General features: G+C 43.0%; 1 protein-coding gene across 1 annotated transcript; it reads left to right on the top strand.

Annotated features, from left to right (window-relative positions):
- Positions 1–80: 80 nt before the first annotated feature.
- Positions 81–24235, top strand: LOC121324381 (ATP-citrate synthase-like). The gene is made up of 28 exons (XM_041266144.1): positions 81–422; positions 3809–3976; positions 5047–5169; positions 8500–8562; positions 9029–9219; positions 9640–9719; positions 10079–10209; positions 11762–11880; positions 12136–12272; positions 12531–12592; positions 13241–13358; positions 13793–13947; positions 15015–15108; positions 16544–16685; positions 17044–17212; positions 17409–17513; positions 17809–18005; positions 18220–18301; positions 18406–18516; positions 19489–19616; positions 19864–19957; positions 20173–20327; positions 20791–20941; positions 21231–21374; positions 21565–21678; positions 22343–22425; positions 22593–22659; positions 22985–24235. The coding sequence occupies exons 2-28, from the start codon at positions 3818–3820 to the stop codon at positions 23087–23089; spliced, it is 3279 nt and encodes a 1092-aa protein (XP_041122078.1). The 5' UTR covers positions 81–422; positions 3809–3817; the 3' UTR covers positions 23090–24235.
- Positions 24236–24311: the final 76 nt, after the last annotated feature.

The following is a 24311-nucleotide window of genomic DNA, read 5'->3' as shown; positions in this document are numbered from 1 at the left end:
TACATCTCCCGTGAAACGCACCATCCTGCGCAATCAGGTACAGAATTGGGGATCCTACGCAGAGCCAGCCGCCCGTTCTTCACATGGAGATATCGGAGCCGTCATGGCGAGGAATAGGGACACAGTTTCACATCCCGCTCCCTGGTATCACCCACGGGCAAAACGGGGACACGGGTGGGTGTAGCCAGCCCGGAGCGGATCATCACGTGGGATTGGATGAACCACTTAGAGCCGGGGGAGGTCATGTAACCACATCAGCAGACAACGAGGAGAGGTAGAGAAGTGGGGCTGGAAGAGCAAGGTTTGTGGCTTGAGGGGCGTCTGCTTGGTGTATATAACCCGTAACAGAGACATTAATAGATAGAGCAGCGCCACTGACTCGAGAGAGACCATCCTCTGTCAACGACCGGGTTTAATGAGAGGTAAGCACTGTATGCATAGCCGAATACTAACATCAAATAGAAAGTTTACGTCAGTCTTCTTTCAGAATAGAAACGGTATCTTTTCTATTATAATCATTAATTGCAGAACGTGTGATTGGTATAATGTAATCGTTTTCAATGTGTCTGGTCAGGTAAGAAGACCCGTACTAATCCATTTTGTGTTCGGGTAATCAGATCTTGAGTTTGCGGTGACGGATTTGGGTGGAAGTCTTGAGGTGGGAATTCCTGCAGCCTGTGTGGAAAGCTGCAGCGTTCCTGCCGGGTAGGATTTCGGGATGTTTTGTTGACATTAAGGCAGCTGTTTTGCTGTTGTCAGTACAGCTGCGAAAAATATGATTTACTGCAACGGTCTGTTCCCATTTCTCTTATTAACGTATTGATAATTAAAACCAATTTACCCAAACAAATCTCAGATTATGTTTTAGAATTAAACGTGAAGTGGTTGGAACTCGTTTTCCTGCCTCGCTGGAGTAGTACAGTCGTGCCATTGTACAGACAAACTGTGAATTTTCGGTTTAAAAAAAAAAAAAAGTGACGTTTTTTGAGTACAGACGAAATAAATATACTAGTTTTAAAAAGAGTAGTTTACTGTAGATTTATAATACATTTAGGGTTGCTGTTAAAACGACTGACAATAGATCAATTCAGGGTTATATTTAAAAAAAAAAAAAAATTCATGTTGGACAAACTAATTATGATTTATTTGCTCCGTAACTTTACCAGGAGTAAGTTGTAGATTGATTTAACGCACTAGCCACAAATATAAATCCCTTGGAGTTTAGAAAATCCTGGAACAATCCTCTTTTTCATTACGGTACAGTCTGTATTGAGCGCTTGCCTTGTAGCGACCTGCATGTTGAACTGTGCTGCAGTCAAGAATGATTCCATAGAAAGCAAGATCCGCAGAGATGTAAACTGAGCACATTCCCATCGTTTTGTACTGTGCGTCTTGACTTCGTTGTAGTTGCAGCTAATGGACAGACAACCTTAATTCTAGACAGGCATGCTGTTATTACTTGCAGCAGCAGGTGGTTATAAGTCGGTACATTAGTTTGTTGGTCCGTAGAAGGCTTAGCCATTTGACAGGAAAACTGTGTTGCACATTGCTAATTTTGCAACTGTTTGGAAAAGGGTTGTCAAAGGTTTTTCAGTATCGGTAGAGCAGGGCGTTACATGCCTTGGCTATAGCCGTCATTTGAAGACTGACAGTAAAGCTGACAAGCCGTTGTTTATCATCCGGTATTCGGTGCGCACCCAAGCTGTCGTCAATACACTCATAGCATCTTTTTGTTCTTGACGATTTTATTGCCGTGTCATGTCCTTATCTTGAGCCTTGAAGGCTGATGTAAACCGTTTTCGGTTGGGAACCTCAATTCATGTATCTCGCTGAAATGTTGTTGCAGCAAATAAATACATTCATCTTCCAGATGGCTTGTGCCCTTTATTTACATAGCTGATAACCAGGGATCCATATTATAGGGAAACTCGTTACCAGGGAGTCTGGTGTTATGCTGCAGAACGCCTGTGTTCTGTTCTGTGCAGTGTTCTGAGATTGGAGACTAATGCGTGTTGCTTCCATAGTTAGCCACATCTGCATTCCGGACCACATATGCGTCTTCATCAGGTGGATGCGAGCAAACTAATTTGATAGATTGTAACGGTAACTTCATTTTAGTGTATAATTACGTTACCAAGTCATCTGGCAGTGTCACCATCCCCAAATGCAGAATTCCTAACAGTGCAGGGTATGTGCAGTGTGTTGAAAGTACAATACAGTGTGCTTATTCCAATCCACTGAAACATAGCCTTTAGTTTAGTGGCTCACTCCCAACATAAAACCCTTTCTTTTTAAATTTGCCTGCAAACATGAAATGAGTAATACTTGGTAGAAACCAGCATTGTCTGTGTGGGTGTGTGCCTTGGGCCCGGGAATATATTAAGTAGTGGAAATGATTTAATAGACGCTCTGACACGCATTAAAGTGATGCTGTATTTACATAAAAAGAACTGCATTCAGTCTGTCTTGTCCTTAAACTTACCACAAGCAAATTTATTTGTGGAAGAATGAATGAGGCCAGTTGCAATTTGAATCCTGTTCCTGTCCGCTGTAATCGGTGTGGTTTATTCATAGTTTAGTGACGTACATGCAAATAGGCTGCTAATACTAGAATGACATGCACCATTTAGTAAAGTTTGCGCGTTGTAGTTAAAGTTTGTAATCTGGTATAGCTGCTAGATCCTGGCTTTCCTGTGCACAAAGAGCTGCTTGTGCACGGTTCAACCCCAGCTGTGAGCCCCTAACCAGAGGCGTCCCAACCATAGATACAAACTGTGCCTCTGTACTGTATGGCTAAAAATACTAAAATACGGAATTACAAATTTTGGTTAACCAGGTCCATAGTATTGGTGATTACAGCTGTTGAAATCAGTCCAATTGCTCCACACTTTTTATTTTGTTTGCATTGTAGTGTTGTGTATAGTTGCTTAGCAATATCTACAGGATAAACCTGCTTCAGTTTCCTTATTTCCCCTCCCGATGGCTCAGGAGATTCACATACAGTGAATGCGGTCTGATTCAAATCCCAGCTCAGCCACTGACTCACTGTGTGTGACCCTGAGCAAGTCACTGAACCTCCTTGTGCTCCGTCCTTCGAGTGAGAGGCAACCCAAACGAGGTCCTTTTGGAAGTGACTCTACAGCAGTTGTTGATGCATAGTTCACCTCCTAGTCTCTGGATAAAAGCGTCTGTTAAATGACTAATTAATAACACCCCTGGCATCTCGTTTCAATAATAAGGTAATGCCGAGTGAGGCAATGTTTGGCTTAGCGGTTTTCTTACAGTTTTATCTTTGAATTCTGCTTGACTGTTTTGAAGCTCCGGATGATTTGTTTTGGTCATCGCTAGAAGCAGATGCTCACAGTAGCTCTCGCAGAATTACGCTAAATGAGGCACTAGCTGTAATGGTTGTGTACACTTTTCAACATTACGGATGACAGCAGCAAGGGTGAAATAATTTTTTGCAGAATCTCAAGCAGACCCCCCTCCCTTCCCTACAACAGTGGGTGGGATTCTTTACTATAAAGGTGTGTGTTGTTTTTTTTTTTTTTTTTTTTTTTGTTTAACAAGCGATTTGTTATATTGCAGCATTTTATTTTAAGTTTCAAGTCGTGTCTGAAGACCTGTTTGTTCTCTCAAGCCTTTAGGAGCAGGATTTGGTGTTTTCATTTATTGTGTGGTTTTGTTTCATTGGCCTTTTTGCGTTATTTGATTTGTGAAGCTCTTTGAGTTGGCTTTGCCATGAAAGGCGCTATATACAAATTAGAGTCTGATTTCTTGATGTATTTTTTTGTTTTGGTTCGACCAGAACGAAACCATGTCTGCCAAGGCGATCTCCGAACAGACTGGGAAGGAGTTCCTGTACAAACACATCTGCACCTCGGCCGCTGTGCAAAACCGCTTCAGATACGCCTCTGTGACGACAGACACGGACTGGGATCGGCTCGCTCAGGACCACCCCTGGCTCCTCACAGAGGTAAGACCGGGCCCAGCATGGTCCGGTGTATTGGAAATCAGAAACACTTGCTCATCTCTGGATAATTGCATGGAGATGTTTTCACTCTAATGAAATGCAAGACAAGTTCCAAAATATTGCAAGTCATTATGATCACTATGTTTTATAGTGTCCCGTGGATGTTGCCCGTACAGTGGAAAGGTGCATTGTGTCTCGCTTGGCAGCCCTGAAAGAACATGCAGTAATAATGACATTCATTACTGGAATAGAACTCTGAACCATTGCTGTAATGGATTCAGACGCAAACTCTTGAAAATAATTGAATTTGAGAGGCGGTTTGGGCTACAGCAGTATGAAGGATAAGGAGAGCAAGGAGAATTTGCTTAAGTATCTCTCTTTGGCCAGCGATGGTTCTGTTTGACAGACAGGGACACGACTGGCAGTAAAATGTAGCAATACTGACAAGATTTATGGGGGGAAATGCAATTTAACTTTTGCCTTGAGCACAGCTCTGGCAAGTGTCCAGTATTAAATGGCTATCCATTTGCAAAAAAAATTAAACTGTTGTGTTATTCAAAGACTTCTGCAAGGTTATGTACATTTTTGAAATTCTCTTAATACAGTAATTAAGCAACAGTACAGATGTACTGAAAGAAAACGGGGTTAAAAATAGAAGTTTTAACAAGTTTTTACTGAAAGTGTCTTACATATTACTCAAAATAATAATTAAATAAATAAATGAATAAATAAAATGTAACTGCAGGTCTTTTTCACAAAGCTTAACTCCTGAGTTATTTACTTGTTTCTCTTGATTTGCCCCTCCTGCTCTGCTCTGCTCTGGACCATGTTACTGGCTCCTCAGCCAATGTATTATTGCACCACTATGTCACTGTAGATAGAACTTATTGTGATACTAATTTGTTGCACCCTATTTAATTGTTTTATTGCACTTACTGGAAACTGTACTATATTTAAATATGAATCTTGCATTGTAACCCTGTACTGCCCTGTAACACATGTAAGTCGCCATGGATAAAGACGTCTGCCAAATTAAATAATGATGTTGATTAGGGGTCATTGTCTTTCCCCAGCGCCTGGTGGTCAAGCCTGATCAGCTGATCAAGCGTCGAGGGAAGCTGGGGCTGGTTGGAGTGAACCTTGACCTGCAGGGTGTGAAGGAGTGGCTCAAACCACGACTCATGAAGGAAACCACGGTGAGTGCCGCCACCTGCCCCAGAACACTCAAGTGTTCTCTCATTGGATTTGAAGGAATGCAAGGTATAAAATATTCATGCTAACCCTGAATAGCCCCCTTCAATCACTGTGTGCACCATTCTTCCATGTTGAGTATCCAGTCGATGTAACCCTTTTATAATGCGTCTGTGTATTATATATATATATAGATTGAGAGAGAGAGAGAGAGAGAGAGAGAGAGAGAGAAATCAATATAAAAATCCTGTTTTTAAAAATGTAATTAAATGTGTGTGTGAGAGAAGGGTAGGATAGGAAAGCTATTCAGTGCTGGATCTCTGTTACTTGTTACCCTAGGGTCTGCAAACTCATTTGATGCAGGCGTAACAGGGTGGAGTCTAGGCGCAAACCAGCGAGCATCTTAATCACTGTGCAAAAGAGCCGGGCTTGTGGTTTTGGAGCATTTAACCTCAAATCACAGACAGGTGACAGGTCCTGTAACACTGCTCGTTGCACTGGGAGTGTCAGCACAGAATTAGCCTTGGAGACCCAATGGAGTGATCTATATCCTCCTTCAGTAAATGTGCTAACCATGCCTGTCAACAGTGCTCCATGGCAAATACGCCTGTGTTGTGTTGCTGCATCAGCTTTGCTGAAGCTGAAACAACAGAGAACAAAAAGGGTTAAAGATGAGCCCAGTTCCTCTAAATGCTGCTTCAGTAAAAAACACACACACTTCTCATGCGATTTGCTTTGTAGTGTCATTTTGACAGCGTTGGTTCGTTTTATAGTCTGATGGCCTTGGGTGAGATGGATTTGAATCTCTCTCTCTCTCTCTCTCTCTCTCTCTCTCTGTGACAGTGCAACAAGTTCTTCATCATTATATTGCTGGCAGTGGTATCGGTCAGGCTCCAGGAAGCATCTTGTTAATAATTAAGTGTCAAGGAGCTGTCAATACAGATCTTTACTGACGTATGGGAGGTCATGGCTTATTTGAGGGGCAAGCATGGAGGTCTTTACTGACCACAGGGTATAGCTGACCATGGTTATCTTATCTGGTTAATAAAGACATGCATGTTGGATTGTTGTATACAGTAGCCAATTGACAAAGCAAGTATATAGAAGACAGACTGATATTGATGCGATGGAGCCAGCTGAAAAATGATATGCGGCCTGCATGGTAAGGCACCCTATACGATATTCTATATACACTAAACCCCTTTATCGAGCAAGTGCCCCGTACTGTGTACATGCCTATACAATTACATTGTAGAAAAATGTATGTTTTATAGAATGGCTCCATTTGCAATGTTTGATTCGTATTAAAACGATCTGATTTACGGCTGGGCTTTCTGATCAGTAATTGAAAAGTTGGACCAGGTTCTTGACTGGATTGGTTACGGCCACAAGCAACTACCTCTGCCCTGAAGCTGTTCCTAGCACAGGGGAATGGAGAGTCTGTTGGTTTTGATGGATTTAGCATTCAGTCCCCTTATTCCCAATCTGGCCATGTTTCATTCTGCAATTGTGGATCATAGCTGTTTGTCACAACTGGCAGAATCCAAACGGTTTGAGAAACTCCGCCGGTGATATCCTGCCATTGTGTGGGTGGCTGTGTCTACAAAAGCGACCCTTTCTGTTCAAGCAGGACCCAGTGGGAAAAGTCTGAGAATAAACGCGCTGACGTTTCCCAGGTGGCTGTCCTGAAGAGAATAACCTCTTGTTCTTCTATAGCAAACCACGTGAATTTTAATTGCAATACCACTTCGGAAAGCTGTTTGAGTTTTCTGGTCGGGGGAGGGCAATTCTCAGAATTCCTCTTAAATGTCAAAGCATATATGAAAATGTTTTTCTTTCTTTTGTTTTAGTTCGTTACCTGCATGCACAATTTCGCTACAGTGATTTTGTGATTTACTCGGCTAGATTTTACGTCAAAATTAGAAACGTCTGTTGAATGGTTTGTTCATTAACAATCTTAAAAAAAAAAATAATAATAAATTCATTAATAATAATAAAGCACAGGCTGTAGTAATTGTGGTTGCTGTAGGTTTTTTCCCTTGTACTGTGTATCAAATGGTAAAGCATTGGATTTGTACACAGATTTATAGCAGCACTGTAGTGGTATATTGCTGTATAACAGTGGGGACAGTTTGTTACTGTGTGTCTGGGCTCTAAAGAGGACACTCACTTTAGCCTAAGTGCCTCCCTGACAGATTACAACTCGCTTTGACACATTTATGTTCTCTTTTATCATTGGGTTGCATTGCTTTTGAATCTCATTATCCTTAGGCTTAATTAAAATGTCATGGATTATATACAGCGAACAGCAGTTCCGGTGTGAAAGCAGATTCATTTCATCCGCCCCCCTCCCCTCTTTGATTAGCACTCTCTGGGGCTGGGAGCAGAGGGCAATGAAAAGTGTTTTGCTTCGTGTTCCTTTTTGAAATGTGGCTGAATTTTACAATGCTTGACTTGCTAAGATTAAGGTGTTGTGTGTTTTTTTTTTTTTTAAATATCAATCTTGCTTTTCCAGCAACAGCTGTTTGCTTATCTGATAGTAGTATGCGTGGTGTTTTGATAGCAAAGCTTCATAAGAATTCATTTAAAGTGCATGATGCATTCTTGATCAGCTTGTACTGGAATTTTCAATATCCAAATACATCTAACAGAGTCCTGCCTTTGGAAGCTGTCCACAGTATATAGACACACATCCAGGTCTGCTTGCCCTTGCTAATCTCTGTGAGACTGACTGACTGCTGTTGATATAGTGTGCGGAATAAGTCATAAAATCTATGCTGTGACGTTTCCTTGACCTGGCAAACGTGTTTCTGTAACAAGTTAACCCCCTTCCAATCAGAAATGCAGTTGTCTGTGTGAAACACACATGCTGTATGAAACCTGTCTGGATTCTGTGATTAAACACTGCATACTGTAAGCCGCTCTTCCACATGCCCCCTAAGTCTGGCATTGCAGGCAATGCCCTATGTTACCAATATTTAGGGTGTTCTCTGTTTAAATTGGGTGGCCACGCCCCACTGACCACCTGCGCTCACATAACAATCTCAAATCCTGTTTGCTTAAATGCATTTGATCGCCTGAAAGAAACGGAAGCAACCAATATTATTCCTTCTGCTTGTGATGCCCGACTTGTGGGGACACCCGAAGATATGTGTCTCTAATGTATAAATTCATAACGAGGAACGGCTGGTTGACCAGGTTCGTAATCGACAATTCATTCAAATTAATTCGTGTCTGCATGAAAGTGCATGCCTGTGTGTGAGTCTTTGCTCTCATCCCTGTGATTTAAGTCACAGATTTTTATTATTATTATTATTGTTTTTCATTTCCTGTAGGTCGCAAAGGCTAAAGGCATTCTCAAGAATTTCCTCATCGAGCCTTTTGTACCTCACAAGCAGGTAGGCATGCCGTTCATGTTTTCTGTACAGCTCTGGCCAAAAGTTTCGCATCCAGTTATATCTCAGATTCTAGCGAAAAAAAAGTGTGTGTGTGTGTGTGTGTGTGTGTGTGTGTGTGTGTGTATATATATATATATATATATATATATATATATATATATATATATATATATATATATATATATATATGTGTATGTGTATGTGTATGTGTATATGTAAAATATATATACTCTTATTTGTCATTTCTCAATTTCATTTCTTTTAATTGTTCTCATTTTTTCTGTACGTGTGTGGGGAAAACTACAAAGCGTCATGCGATTTCAATGGGCTAACATAACATTGTTCAGCGAGTTTCATTGGACTTTGTGAAGCACAATGAGTTCATTCAGTAGGGTGATGCTCCAGAGCTGTTGAATAAAGAGCAGTGGCACTGGAGGTGTATGTTGACATGTGCATGTGCGTGCAGGAGGAGGAGTTTTATGCGTGTATCTACGCCTCCCGTGAAGGAGACCACGTGCTGTTCCACCACGAGGGGGGCGTGGATATCGGGGATGTGGACTCCAAAGCGCACAAGTTCCTGGTGGGAGTGGATGAGAAGCTGACCGAGGCGGATGTCAAGAACCATCTCCTGGGCCACGCTCCTGCCCACAAGAGAGAGTAAGCAGCGTGGATCCTTTTTTTAATCTGTTCTGTCTCCCGTACGCTTTTTATATCTGCACTTTAATATCACAAAAAAACCTGGTAAGATCCCCCAAATATACTGTGTTCTGCACAAAGCAGCAACCTCCAAGTAACCCAGAGCACTGACTTATTACAAAAAAAAAAAACCTAATAAACTAGATGTTATGTTGAAACAGTTTTAAATTGATGACCTTCACAGGGTTGAACTTCTCTCCAAATCCCTAATGTCACTCTTTGACTCAAGTCATCCCTGTATCGCGTCCACCTGATAAAGAAAAAAGAATAAACTGGGGGGGGTTCATACCTGGCGTGCTCGTTCTCTCATTTTCTTTCTTTTTCTGTTTGGCTGCACAGTACCTTTTCATTTTCAGTGTTTTATTTTCTTTCTCTTTACAGTGTTTTGGCCAGTTTCATAGTGGGCCTGTTCAGATTGTACGAAGACCTGTATTTCACATACCTGGAGATCAACCCCCTTGGTACGCCCTTTTTTAATCAAACGAAACCACGACAGTTATGCTAGCACCATTACAAATGAAAAGCTGTTGAGTTTTCTTCTGGAAATCTGTTCTGAATCCAGCACGTAGAGGTCCTTCCATGCGGCCCGCTGCTACAGTGCCATGTGATTTATCATTGTTACAGGGTGATTGCTATTGACGGGAATGCAAACAGATCGAATGTTATCAATTAAATTAGTGTCCTGAGAATGGGTTCCTTCAGCTTAACCTCTATACACTCTCTGTGACCAGGGTATAGTCGTGGATATGTTTAATACTTTCAGTTGTTCTATAAGGCTGTTTTATTATTATTTTGCTATTGATCTCTCTTTTCTCCCTAGTTGTGACCAAGAATGGAGTGTATGTGCTGGACATGGCAGCTAAATTAGATGCCACTGCCGACTACATCTGCAAAGCCAAGTGGGGGGATGTAGAGTTCCCTCCTCCCTTCGGCAGGGAAGCCTACCCTGAGGTGAGGTCCCCTGCTGTGCCTATGCTCCCTTTTTTAGAAGAGTTTACCATGTGCAGTTTCCCCATGGTTACACTGTGTATTAACTGTAGTTTGCCCTGTTCTTATGAATGTGCCTTACTGTACCACTCTGCTTACCTTTGCTTTACCATGCTTTTACACTTTGCTGTGCTTTTACTGGGGGAACTTTTTTCTAAGGGCCACTGTCATTGAGGTAAGAGAGACGGAACTCAAATTCTGCATCTGTGGCCAAATGCTTTGCATAGCCTAGAATTTTTTAGGATAAAAAAAAACAAACAGGTGTATGAACATACTTTTAGATGTATTTAACATTGTGTAATCAATAAAAAACTACAAAGTGATATCGCAAAAGTCTACTGGACCTTAAAGTGGCATAATCCAGTCATTGACACCTGTTTGCCCCCATGAGTAACACCAGCTGTGCTTGCTGCTATTGATAGGTAGTATAATAAGTTATGTGTGCACTATGGCTTGATTTTGCTAAGGTTTGGTCATTTTATAATTGTGCTCTGACTCAATTTTCTTAGTCATTACAGGAAAAAGGTTGCAGCCACTAATAAATCCAGCTCTGAGTCATCTCTTGCAGATGTCCTTCTCAAGGAAGAACCATCCAGGAAAACTTTCCACTTGTACAGTAATAAGATAAAAAGCCTTGGCAGCCGTAAATAATGTCTTAATCGACCTTCAAGTACGTGACCCTCCTGCCTAGACAACTCTTGGCAGCTGCTGTCTTGATGGAACTTGTGGGGCTAATGAACCAAGGAGATGATAGAAATCCTCTTCTTACTTTGTGTCAAAATTAATGGATGTTATTGTCAAGAAACTTCATCCTGTCGAGTGCTGTCAAGGCAGAAAAATGAAATAATCAACCAATCAAATGTTGGTCCTATATAACAGGGATGAGATATATAGATATGTATAGCAATTTGTGCCGTTTTTTTTAAATGCAGTGTATATCTTTTCTGAAGTACTACTCTTACATTCCTTACGCTTGCTCTCTTTATTTTTTGTAGTATTGTTTGTTGTTGTTTTATAAGAAGAACACAGAAGTTTGTAAGATTGGACAAACTTGGTGGTGATTGCATGCTCTCAAACAACTTCGGTTGGGTGGGGGGAAGGATGGATGCTATTTTATCTACACCACACCAACACTCCTGAAAGAAATCGCGCAAGACGTGGCAGGGAGCTGATTTCTATGACTCCTATTACATAGCAGTTTTGCCCATTCCAGGTTTTGGTTTTAGGTATTGGTAACAAGTATTGTAGGTATTGTCTTTATTAAACTTGTAGTAAAACCAGAAATGGATCAAACCGCTATGCAATGGGAGTCTTATTTCCATCCCTGCGTGGCCAAAATATTCGTGGATCTGCATTAGTAAAATGCAACAGTAAGGTGAAACTGCCTTCAAGAACAGGTTTGAAGGAGGACTGCCCTCTACTGCAGCAGCCCTGTCGGTATACAAGCCTCTGCACCCCTGCATCGATTTTGGGTGTTCGTACGGTTGAAAGGGATTCTGTTTTGTTTGCATTGCAGGAAGCTTACATTGCTGACCTGGATGCCAAGAGTGGAGCCAGTCTGAAGCTGACCATTCTCAACCCCCGAGGCAGGATCTGGACCATGGTGGCTGGGGGGGGAGCCTCTGTTGTCTACAGGTCTGCTATCTATCTGAGTTATTTATTAATATCTGAAGATGCCTAGGCAGGACAGATCTGCATCTATTTTGTCATAATGTTCTGCCTGTTTTTTTTTTTTTTTTTTTTTTTTTTTTAGATTTCGTTGAATTTAAGTTTACTTTAATGTAAAGCATGGCTTCTCCAACCTGTTCCTCGAGACCCCAGTGTCTTCTGGTTTGAGAAGCCCTGGTGTAAAGGTATGCTAAGTATTCAGTTTGAGTTTCTCCTCTGCAGTGACACCATCTGTGACCTGGGTGGAGTGGACGAGCTGGCTAATTATGGAGAGTACTCTGGAGCCCCTAGCGAGCAGCAGACCTACGACTACGCTAAGACCATCCTGTCATTGATGACCAGGGAGAAGCACAATGACGGTGAGAAGGGGAACCCCCCCCCCGATCAAATTCCCCTTTATACCTTTTTGAAAGAACCATGCCCTGAAAACATTGCGATACAACACTCCCCTTTTAAGAATGAACATATTTTGTGTTCAGCCAAACATCCACAAATTGCACTTTTTTCTTTTTTAATCAGTCAAGCCGTGCTCCAGTGCGTAACTATTTTAATTTGAAATGTGCCATCTCCTTGATTTAGCTTGCTTGTTTTCTTTCTTTCTTTCTTTCTTTCTTTAGGCAAAGTCCTGATTATCGGAGGCAGCATTGCCAATTTCACCAACGTCGCTGCAACCTTCAAGGTAACTTTTTGCAGTGGAGTGTTGATGTTCCTGGTCTGGTGGTTTTTCCCATTGAATCGCCCCTCTTTCAAGCAGTGCTGTTCATTTTCAGAAAGCATGACAGAGTGCTGCAGTCTGTTAGTATTGAGTTCCATTAAACCCTGACCTTCCTTCAGCCTGGAATTCAGAAGAGTTCATGCTGGCTCACATGGCAAATAATGAGGGATTGATTGTATCAGCCTGTCCCAAAAAGTAACAGCTGTTTTTTTTATTTATTTTTTTTTATTTTAGAGCTTTTACAGTACCCCAGAATCCATGTGGTTGATGCAAACCAGTTCACTTTTTTGGGGGGGGGGGAATTCCAGGGTGATTACCAAGTGGCTTGTCCCTCAAGTACCCAAGGAGCAATGTGGCCATTGCAGCGTTAACCAGGCTTGCTTGGTTTGATTACTTAACCTTTTTAATGCATGGCCACCTCCATATAGGGACAGATCACAAAAACTCTCCTAGTCTTTATGCAGGGTCAAATGGAAGAAGTAAGTGCATGATTGCCTTGTATAAGCAAACATTTTTTTGTAATATTTCCTGCAGGACTGGACGGGCATTTTTTTGTCTGTGAAGGTTGCATGCTTGCTTGTTAGTGTGCCTGGTTTTGATCGTTGATTGCAGGGTATTGTGAGGGCCATCAAGGATTACCAGGTACCCCTGAAGGAACATGAAGTGACAATCTTCGTCCGGAGAGGCGGCCCCAACTACCAGGAAGGACTGCGGGTCATGGGGGAAGTGGGTGAGCAAAGTGCTTCCTTTAGTTCGGGTGAAAGTAAGACCCTCCGCTGGCTTTGTAGACCCCAGCTAGTCTAATCTGGAACTGCCTTGCCGACGGTAATGTAAGGTAGTCCAAGAGCAGTGCTAATGTAAGGTCTATAATATTATGATTTGGTGCTTTATGTCCTTCATGCTGCTCAGTCTTTGTGTTCCTCTGCAGTCGGAGTGCAGAAAAGGGTACAGCAAATAGTCTGCCCTCTTCCAGTAAGTTTTCAGTAGTGCACCCTGTTCATTAGACTAAATGGGAAGAAATCTGATTGCTTCACTCAGCCATGTGAGTGATGCTTAAACTGCAGTTTCCAAAAACAGGCACGTCTACTCTGGGCACAAGGTTTCTTTTCAAGACTAGGTTTTTAATCTGCTCCTCCCTCTTTTTCTACCCGCCTCCCTGTGTAGGTAAGACCACTGGAATCCCGATCCACGTGTTTGGCACTGAGACCCACATGACTGCCATTGTGGGCATGGCTCTGGGACACCGTCCAATCCCTAACCAGCCGCCCACCGCCGCCCACACTGCCAACTTCTTGCTGAACTCCAGCGGCAGTGCTTCGGTAAGGACTGCCCCTGAGTACGTTCATGTTGTCGGAGGCATTTCCCCAAGATGAATTATTAAATTGAGCCTTTTGATTGCAAACCTCTTGCAAGGGCTGTTTAAGGATTTTGTCACCATGGGCCACAACCACACCATGGGGTGTTGATAGAACACTGTGGAAATGGCGAGTTCACTACCAACCCAGACTGGAAACCAGTTTGTGGCCCTGCTGCACGCCTGCTACACCCCCCCACCCACCCAGTCGTGTAACATTTTATGTCCCCTAGATTAGACGACTGTTTGGAGGTTGGCCAACAATTTACAGTTTTTACTCTGCTCAGAACACAAAAGCTAATTCTAGCCCTCAGCCCTTGGGTTATAATGCATTATAGCTAGTTTCTTGTATCTGGATTGGGGGGGGGGGGGTGCGCTGATGAATACAAAAAGCACGCCTTGGGTGCCAGGGAATAAAACGGAAAGCACAAGGAAGAAAAAAAGGCAGCTTTTTATACTGAGAGTACACATACTGCCTGTGGTGAGTTTCTGCATTGTAACCTGTAGTTTGTCATTGCTGTTGCTGCAGTGCATTAGTGCTGCTGTCATTGTAGATGAAATAGATATAGGATTCCTAAAGCGATTTTTATTTATCTATCTCTGTCTCTATAATATACATCTATCTCTGTCTCTGTAAATGTCACCAGATTTATACATGTATTATTAAAAAACATTGGAGTCTTTGACGCAAAGATGTCAAGGCTTACTGCTTACATTGATGTTTGTTGTTTTAGATCTTGAAATAAATTACCTTTTGATTTAAAAACAAAAACATTTGTTAGGAAAATTAGTCCAGTGTCTCTGAGTTTGTAGTCTTAAAGTAATTGGATTGCCTGTATTGTTAAAATAAGGCAGCATGACACACATTTTAATGACAATAAGCCTCTCATTGCAACAGCACAATTACACACTCCAGTGACTGCTACTGTTTGTCTTGTGAAACCTGATAATCGTATCTCCATCTCCCTGAATTTCTGCTGTGCTGAAGATCAATGCTCGTGCCTCGTTAACAGTGTCTGTTTTGGGTTTCAGACACCAGCTACAAGCCGGACTGCTTCGTTCTCCGAGACCAAGACCAGCAGTGAAGCCACTCCAGCAAAAAAGGCGAAGCCTGGCGTTCCCCCAGGTAACAAACGGAGGCACAGCTTTTAAATAGCGAGACTTGCAAGAAATGAGTTGCTTTCCAAACGGGAGCAATGGGACTTGATGACAAAAGGCTAAGATCCTGGTATCGTATAGCTGTCATAAACGATTTAAAGGCTTCAGGTATAAAATGATTTTTTTTTTTTTTTTTTTTTTTTTTTGTCGTCATGATATTTTTTCATTCTTTTAGAAGCATAGTCCCCCTTCAGAGAGTGCTTGAGGTAGGAGATCAGTGGCAGGCTGCCAGCTGTGATGGTTGGTTGATTGGCTTTTGTGGTTTTATGTGCTGTTCACAAGCCACTGACTCGAAGCTTGTCACTGACACTGTCGCCTTATCTCTCTCGCAATGTTTCATACGGGTTTAGTGGCTCCTTCCTTAAGTGTTTTGGCCAAGTAGGTGGGAGTTCAGTCTGCACAAGAGTAGCAGAACAGCTTGAAGCCAGAATAAAAAAAAAAAAAAAAAAAAAAAAAAATGAATAAAATCAAAATATATCAAAAACTTGAACAAAGGTCTTGGGAGAGGTATGTGTGGAATGCTCTTTGGATGTACATAAAAGGTTAATCATTTTAGTAAAAAAATGTTTACTGCACTGTTCCTTTCTTTCAAACACAGGGCTTTTGTCTAAACATCCTGAAATATATATTTTTAATTTTAACCCCCCCCCACCCCCCCCCCCCCACCCACCCCCCCCCCCCCCCCCCCCCCCCCCCCCCCCCCCCCCAAAAAAAAAGCTTTTGACACGCCTACCTATCCGATCTATCTCTCAAGACCTTTGTTCTCATTATTGTACACTGCAGGGATATCTCCTTTATAAAACACACGTGCACACACATTGATATATTTTATTGGGGCTGAGAATGAATTGCGTGGTTTGAAGTGGATAGCCTGAGAGTTCCTGTCTCAATGTGGCATGAAATAAACCTTTTGAGAATTACTTTACTGGCTCCATCGAGTTGCGTTCGGAAGAAATAATAATAAAATAAGGGTTTACAGTGGAAAGGGGTTCCCACAAGCCATCGTGGAGCTCCGGTCAAGGTGAAGCCGTGAAACCGTATCCCAGTAATGGCAGTGGAATCCAGCCACAGGAGACCAGGAATTGCCTTAGCGAAGCCAATGGTGTGGCTGTGGGACCTCCTGAAATCTGCTGTTAGCCTGGTCTGTTTAGTGGGACGTTTAGAGAGATCCAGCACAAATGTTGACTTTTTAAAATTCTCTTCCATGTTACTGCTGCTGCCTCGTGTGTGTTTTATATATGTCCTGGTATTGCTCAACCTATACGATGCTCCCAAAATAATTCAGTACCAAATACATTTCTTTTGGGGGGGGGGCTGCTTGGCTCTGGAAATGGGGCGCACAAGCATGTTCAGTTTTGTTTACATCCCTGTCCCTTCTTGTGCTGTCTTTTCTCCCTGCGCAGCTAAAGCCACCACCCTGTTCAGCAGCCACACCAAGTCCATCGTCTGGGGCATGCAGACAAGGGCAGTGCAGGGCATGCTGGACTTTGATTACATCTGCTCTCGGGTGGAGCCCTCTGTGGCAGCGATGGTGTACCCCTTCACGTGAGTGTCGCCCTGCTTCATTAGGCTACGATAGGTTCATTTTAATAATGAATGATCACGAAGTCTACGCGGTACAACATGTTGCACGCAACAGCCAGTCATGTTGCTGGGACTGTGCGACTTTGACACCAAGTTGGCAGTGCTCGGCATTTACTGCCACCGGAACAAAGTTGCAAATAGCTTTACGCTAGATTGCTGAGTTTTTGTACAGTGCAGATAGGACTTTGTTTAAAGTGGGCGCAAGTTGTCCTTGATTAGGATTTTGCGATGCAAGCTGTGGTGGTCAGTCGGTTGATTGGCTTGCATATGTAATCCTGCAATAAAATACTTTTTTTTTTTTGTGTGTGTTCTTGTGCAGTGGGGATCACAAGCAGAAGTTCTACTGGGGCCACAAGGAGATCCTGATCCCAGTCTTCAAGAGCATGGCAGACGCCATGAAGAAACACCCCAAAGTGGATGTCCTGATCAACTTCGCCTCCCTGCGCTCTGCCTTTGACAGCAGCATGGAGACCATGCAGTATCCTCAGGTATGCAGTATGGCGTCCCTGTTACCAGGGAGGGTCGCTCACCTGCTGTTACCATCTGGATCTCGGACCGTGGCCTTGCTTTGTAACCTCTGTGGAAAGAGATTCCTTTTGGAAGCACTCTGTCTTCACATGCAGTTCGAGCTCAGGGAGATTGGTGCTGTAGGTTTTGACTTTATTTATTTATTTTTTGTCTCAGATCCACACCATAGCCATCATTGCAGAGGGCATCCCTGAGGCACAGACCAGGAAACTGATCAAGAAAGCAGACGAGAAGGGGGTCACTATCATCGGACCGGCCACCGTAAGAGCCCCAGAAAAAGAGCCTCTTTTACAAAAGAGTGCTCCCCCTTTTTTTTATTGTTTTATTTCTTCAGCCCAGAAAAAAAAAAAAACATGCTTTTTGCCCTACAGTTGCTAATTGGGGATTGTGTTGCAGATCTTGTGGCTTGAGGCTGTGGTTATTTTTATAGGGGTTGTGAATAGTTTCAAATAGTAGTCTGTCTCAACATTGTAATTTTATATAGAAGTAGCATTTCTGGGCTTAGGAAAGCATGGTCATGGTTTAAAGGAAACCTCTTCTGAATTCTTGCTTTCAGGTTGGCGGTATCAAGCCTGGCTGCTATAAGATCGGAAACACAGGTGGGATGCTGGACAACATCCTGGCCTCCAAGCTGTACCGCCCCGGCAGCGTGGCCTACGTCTCGCGATCTGGGGGGATGTCCAATGAACTGAACAACATCATCTCCAGGACCACAGATGGGGTCTTCGAAGGGGTGGCAATTGGAGGGGACAGGTAAGAAGAGGTCTACAGCATAAATTTCACCGCGTCTTTGCAAAATTGAGAGCTATTCTGGGTTCTATAATATTAGGCTCGGACATCTCTTTTTTTATATGGAGAGAGATATATATGGATCTCTGTGGATTCACTCTGATTAGCTAGGCCATCTTTGGAAGTCCTAATTCCTGTTATCTTTGACCATGTTGACTCTTCCTTTTCTCATCTCTAGATATCCTGGTTCCACCTTCATGGACCATGTGCTGCGTTATCAGGACACTCCAGGGGTGAAGATGATCGTTGTTCTTGGAGAGGTGAGGAACACTTCTCCGTTGACGGTGGAGGTAGAAGCTGCAGTATCAAAAGTGTAATGCTGGGGAGTTGGCTTTGTTCTCATCTTCTGTTCCCTTTTCCACAGATCGGTGGCTGTGAAGAGTACAAGATCTGCCAGGGGATCAAGGAGGGCCGGATCACGAAGCCCGTGGTGTCCTGGTGTATTGGGACCTGCGCCACCATGTTCTCCTCTGAGGCGAGTAAAGAGCAGCATGCTGCAAGCCTGAGCAGTACAACGCATTGGTGAACATCCCTTGAGTGATCAAAACATCTAAATAAACGTTCAATGTACGCAACAGGCAGCAACAGCTATGTTGGACAGTTGAATTATTCATGGCTGGAAGGAGAAGACAGCCGTAGGCTGGTTTGACATAAATTCCGTTCCATCCTCTAAAAATACCTGATCACAAATCCACCTTAATTCAGTTTCCAGTCCATATGATGCCCAAGTTACTGAAGATAAATATTGTCTCTCCAGCACTGTTTTGTGTTATTTCGTGGTGTAGATCAGCTCGAGTGAATTTTCTTATTGAAGGTGATGGATCTTCCTTCATGCATTCGCTCACCCCGGGGAATTACATGCCCGCAAATAAAACGTATTGCCACGCACAGGCGTGCAATATTAAATAATATCGCTGTTAACCGAGAAGAATAGAGAAATCTTGGCGCACACTGAAGATAAAGGGAATATTGGTTGATTTTTGATAGAAAATGCCACGACAATGGTCACACGTTGCAAATATATCAGCAAGAGTGTAAAAGATGTGCTTTGCTTTGTACACTGAAGGTGGCGCCCGATACGATCCAGAGAGCTCTACCACCAGGGGAGATTGACATAGACTGACCGTCTTCCTAATTTGAAAACATTTCCTTTCAGATACATAAATGCAGCTGATGCAGAAATATCGTGTCCTGTCCGGTCGGAGGCGTTCTCTTTCGGAAGACAAACTGAAAGAGCTGCTGTTCCTTTATTTCAATCTTGGAATTTAAAACTACTAGGTTTATAATACTTATGCTAGTATTTTGATAACCAGTATGAGAAGAACCCAGTACACTGCACAATACTTTGTTACCTTGCCTTTACTTGTACAGAGATACCGCATCATTTAATGGTTTTTCTATGCAGAATTCCCGGGGGTGTAATGGCTGTGTCTTGGTTTTGTTTCAGGTTCAGTTTGGCCATGCGGGAGCCTGTGCTAACCAGGCCTCCGAGACTGCTGTAGCCAAGAACGAGGCTCTGAGGGAGGCTGGCGCCTTCGTACCCAAGAGCTTCGACGAGCTGGGCGACATCATCAAGTACGTCAGTGAGGATGTGCAAGCACACCCTTTTTCTTTCTTTGCCAATGCAGGTCTCTTTATAACTGATTTTAAATCATTCAATGCTAAAACTAGAAGATGTTTCAGCTAATATCTTCATCACTAAAAAAACACCATAAAAATGAACAGGTTTGCAAGTCTGAAGTGGTGTGCTTTGCTGCCACCACAGCAGAGGAATTCATTGGTTTTTTTTTTTGTTGTTTTTTCTCTCGTACCTCCTCCTCAGGTCTGTGTATGACGAGCTTGTTGCAGAGGGTGTGATTGTGCCTGCAAAAGAAGTGCCTCCTCCCACAGTGCCAATGGATTACTCCTGGGCTCGGGTAGGGCTGCGTTAATCGCTTTCTAGCAAACTGAACCCTCGTGTAGGAATCGGAAGTCGCTGAACGGTTGACTTAAGTTTTTTTTTTTTTTTTTTTTTTTATTTAGTTACACAACACTGCAAGAATCGCTGCTTTCTAATTAGTCATTTAGAAGATGCCAAGTGGTTAGTTCCCAAGTGTGTGTAACTCCTGAGACTGTCTGTCTCCTTGTGCAGGAGCTGGGTCTAATCCGCAAGCCGGCCTCCTTCATGACGAGCATCTGTGACGAGCGGGGGCAGGAGCTGATCTACGCAGGGATGCCCATCACAGAGGTGTTCAAGGAGGAGATGGGGATCGGGGGAGTGCTGGGACTGCTCTGGTTCCAGAGGAGGTGAGCCTGACAGAGAGAGAGCGCAGCTGTCCCGGACTGCTGTAGTGAGAGTGCACTCCGCTGTCAAGGACTGCTGTAAACAGCAAGGGACCAGTTTACCAGGCTGCTGTATGACTGACAGGGTCCTGCTTTTTGGGAATAAAACAATTATTTGAAATTTAGCAAATTTGTTTTGTGCTACAGTGGGGAGCTATGAGTAAGAGACCTTATGAGGCAGCATGGGGCCAATTGGAGGCATGACCATACCAGCTGTCTGCAATCTATATATTTATTTATTGATGTTGATGCTTTGTAATTAACTAATTGATGCAGCCTGCTTACTGTTTTAACTGACCGTGTAAAGTGCTTTGAGGTACTGCGATATAAAAGGCGCTGTCTTCATAAAAGGTCGCCTGTAACAAGAGTGTACTGCTTCTGCGGTTTAGCAACGTCTTGACACCAGCATTAACTCTGCTCCCTGCAGACTGCCTCGCTACGCCTGCCAGTTGATCGAGATGTGCCTGATGGTCACCGCAGACCATGGGCCCGCAGTGTCAGGAGCTCACAACACCATTGTCTGCGCCAGAGCCGGGAAGGACCTCATCTCCAGCCTCACCTCCGGCCTGCTCACCATCGTAAGTCCTTGCGCTATAAAGTAAAATAAAGTCCTCTTATGCTTTATCGTATGATTTTGAGTGTTTTTAAAGTTCTGGAGAAAAGATAAAGGAACGCTGCTTTTTATCAAACAGAAAGAAAAGTTCTTGCTTCGCGTATTTTTTTTTGTTTTGTTTGTTTGTTTTTTTTAAGAATTCGAAACAGCACAGCGGGTTCAACCATAAAGTTTGTGGAAAAAAAAAGAGCAGTGCATTTGAGAATTGAGGAAGCTAAACCTTACTACTTTTTACTTGTCTGTTTCCTGCAAAGGGGGACCGGTTCGGTGGTGCTTTAGACGCGGCAGCCAAGCAGTTCAGCAAAGCCTTCGACAGCAGCCTCATCCCCATGGAGTTTGTGAACAAGATGAAGAAGGAAGGCAAGCTGATCATGGGGATTGGGCACAGAGTCAAGTCTGTAAGTGAACGCAGGGTTTTACCTTGCATAGAGGACGCTGCAGGGTCTGGTTTTTTTTTTTTTTTTTCAGTTTTTACTTGCGTTGTCGGTCCCAGCATGAATTTATTAATTTTTTTTAACTCGACCTCCTCTTATTAAGCTGATGCATTTTAGTATTTCTGTCTTTTTTTTTTTTTGTTTTTAAATTCAGATAAACAACCCAGACATGAGGGTTCAGATTCTGAAGGACTTTGTGAAGCAGAACTTCCCAGCCACTCCTCTGCTGGATTACGCTCTGGAAGTGGAGAAAATCACAACTTCCAAGGTAGGTAGTCCTGACCGCTCAGTTCAAACCCCTCTCTGTAGGAATATGACCAGGGAGCGATAGTGCAAGCCTCTGTTTGTTTGTGTTGACGCTCTGCCTCCTCCTGTGAAATTAATTTACTTTGCATTCAATTTTCACTGCTCGCTTGAAGAGGTTTTTCTGGTCTTGAAAGCTAATAAAATAATCCATCGCAGATCTGACTGCGATAGGACCAGAGTAAGGGTGGATATTAAGGTGGATGAATGAGTCCTGTTTTAAATACCATTATACACAGCTGTAACAACTGCTGTATTAACACTATTGTTTTGAGATTCAGCTTGTATTAGGGAGCTCTCCTAAATCCCTTGTTTAGAAAGATACATTAATGCTTGAGAGTAGCCCTGTGGGTGGCTGCATTTGCCAGTGACAGGCAGGAGATCGAGACAAAGGTTGAAGTTGATACGCCCCCTGCAGGCGAACAGGGTTTATTTACAGATCAACACACTGAACAGCTCACGTGACACTAGCAGCAATGACAGAGCAAGGAGTACATACAACACAGTGCACGGAAACTCTGGGATCTACGATCTCTGAACTAATCTTCTCTGTTCAGTAATAAACTAGCGTTGCTGATGATCGTGGCGGATATATTGCATACCTAAAGCTGATCCTGTTTCTTCCGCAGAAACCCAACCTGATCCTCAATGTCGACGGCTTCATTGGCGTGGCGTTTGTGGATCTGCTGAGGACCTGCGGGGGCTTCACACGGTGAGGAACGAACTTCCTGTTCTTCAGCAAGACTAAGTCCTGATCTAGCACAGTTTAGGAGTGGGAAGTGTGCCACTGATATGATTTTGTTTTAAAGGCTTGTTCAACCATGTGCTCTCCTGTTTTATTTTTTCTGGGTGCGACACTGACCTGCCTTTGTGTTGCAGGGAGGAAGCTGATGAATACGTGGATATTGGCGCTTTGAATGGCATCTTCGTACTGGGCAGGAGCATGGGGGGGGGGGGGGGGGGGGGGGGGGGGGGTAAGCTGGGGGGGGGGGGGGGGGGGGGGGGGGGGATAAAGTTAATTCCTGCAAATATACCCCGTGTGGTAGTTGTATTAAAGGGGAAACAACATCCATTTTTTTTTTTTTTTTTTTTCATACTTGGGCAAACTTTCCATCTTTTTATACAGCCCCTTGTCCTTTAACAGCAGCTGGACTGTACATCGGCTTACTTGCATTTTGATTTCCCCATGATATTAAGTGAGGTGAAAAGCAGTTGCATGACTGGTAACCGTAGCGATGTGCAAGTTTTAACAAAACCACATTTTGCCTTCCGGTCACACAGGACACTATTTGGACCAGAAGAGGCTGAAGCAGGGCCTGTACCGCCATCCCTGGGATGACATCTCCTATGTTCTTCCTGAACACATGACCATGTAATACCACAGAAGCTCCGGAGCGCCACCTAGTGGGCAGTTGAATTTTTTTTTTTCTCTCTGCATTGAAGACCACTGATGAACTGGGAGGGAAGGGGGTTGAGTTAGGGGTTAGCTATATTATATTCTTCATATACCACGCTGAGTGTAACATGACCTGCTTTAATAAACAAAACAACAACAATGCAACTGAACTGTACGATCCGACCTCTAGTTTCAATTATCCGATTTTTGAAAGGGGGGATTGCTACAGTTTGAAGCTCTCTGTGTTGCGTGTTTACAGCAGTAGAGAAATAATTGAACAGAGCTATAGCCTTGCTGTGTGTGTTGCTCTGTTACAGTTGTGTTTAGATGGGATCCTGTCGTGCAATGCTGTCAGTTTGTTCAATGCTAGCAATAGAAAAAGCCATATAGCAAGGAAGTGATAGGAGTTAGGAGTGATTGTGAAAAATGAAAGCGTGTATTTGAGTGGGGTGAAAAAAACATTGCTGTCTAAGCAGTAGTTGTAAGTGGCTGTGAAAAAGCGATCTCGCTGTTGCCAATTACCTTACACGGTTTGATTAGGGGGAAGATTGTTTTATTTACAAACGGTTATCCTAGCAATGGGGACCATGTTCACACAGAGCCTTGCAACGGTTCATTAAAAGCTGAGCCACAAAATGCCACTTTCGCCAAGTCTGCTACCAGTATATCAACTTATGTGCACTTTTTAAAAAATTATTGAAAGGGCCATGCACAGTGTAAATGACATGACCTTAGTAAAGAATGTGTTGCTAAATGTTTAAAACCTGCTTTGCAAATCAGACTTGCAGCAGGGTGGCATCTTAACATGGTCACAAGGGACCACGTTATCAAAGTGTGTGTTTTGGGGTTTTTATTATTTTTTGTATTGTAGATTAACTTTAACTCATGTTACAGTGAGAGGGGTTTAAACAGGAAGCCTTCACTGAGATACATTTCCTCTTCAACTGCCTGTTAGTATTGTAGATCCACGATGCGTCACCTGTACTCCAAACACAGAGCAGCCTGCTTTTACCGTTGTGTTTTACTTGATGTTAAATGTGTGGTGACTGCAATATTATAATCTTGGAGAAAAAGAACTGCAACCCTGTAGTGTAAGTTAAAATAAAGAACTACTTTGTTAAATGTTGGGTTTTGTGTCTGTGTGATATTCTTTACTATAAGTTCATTATTTATTTTTTTTAAACATGAAAATAGCCGCCTTG

This window comes from Polyodon spathula, chromosome 12, assembly GCF_017654505.1.
Source record: "Polyodon spathula isolate WHYD16114869_AA chromosome 12, ASM1765450v1, whole genome shotgun sequence".
Taxonomy (NCBI): Eukaryota; Metazoa; Chordata; class Actinopteri; order Acipenseriformes; family Polyodontidae; genus Polyodon; species Polyodon spathula.
The sequence above is the reverse complement of the archived record's forward strand: the minus strand, read 5'-3'. Positions and strand labels throughout refer to the sequence as shown.

What these genes read in the sequence shown, in the direction of transcription:
- LOC121324381 (XM_041266144.1), top strand. Translation starts at nt 3,818, where the DNA reads ATGTCTGCCAAGGCGATCTCCGAACAGACTGGGAAGGAGTTCCTGTAC. An exon ending in GCAGGGAAGCCTACCCTGAG is followed by an intron (nt 10,210 to 11,761) that starts GTGAGGTCCCCT and finishes TTTGCATTGCAG; the next exon opens with GAAGCTTACATTGCTGACCT. An exon ending in AGAAAATCACAACTTCCAAG is followed by an intron (nt 21,679 to 22,342) that starts GTAGGTAGTCCT and finishes TTTCTTCCGCAG; the next exon opens with AAACCCAACCTGATCCTCAA.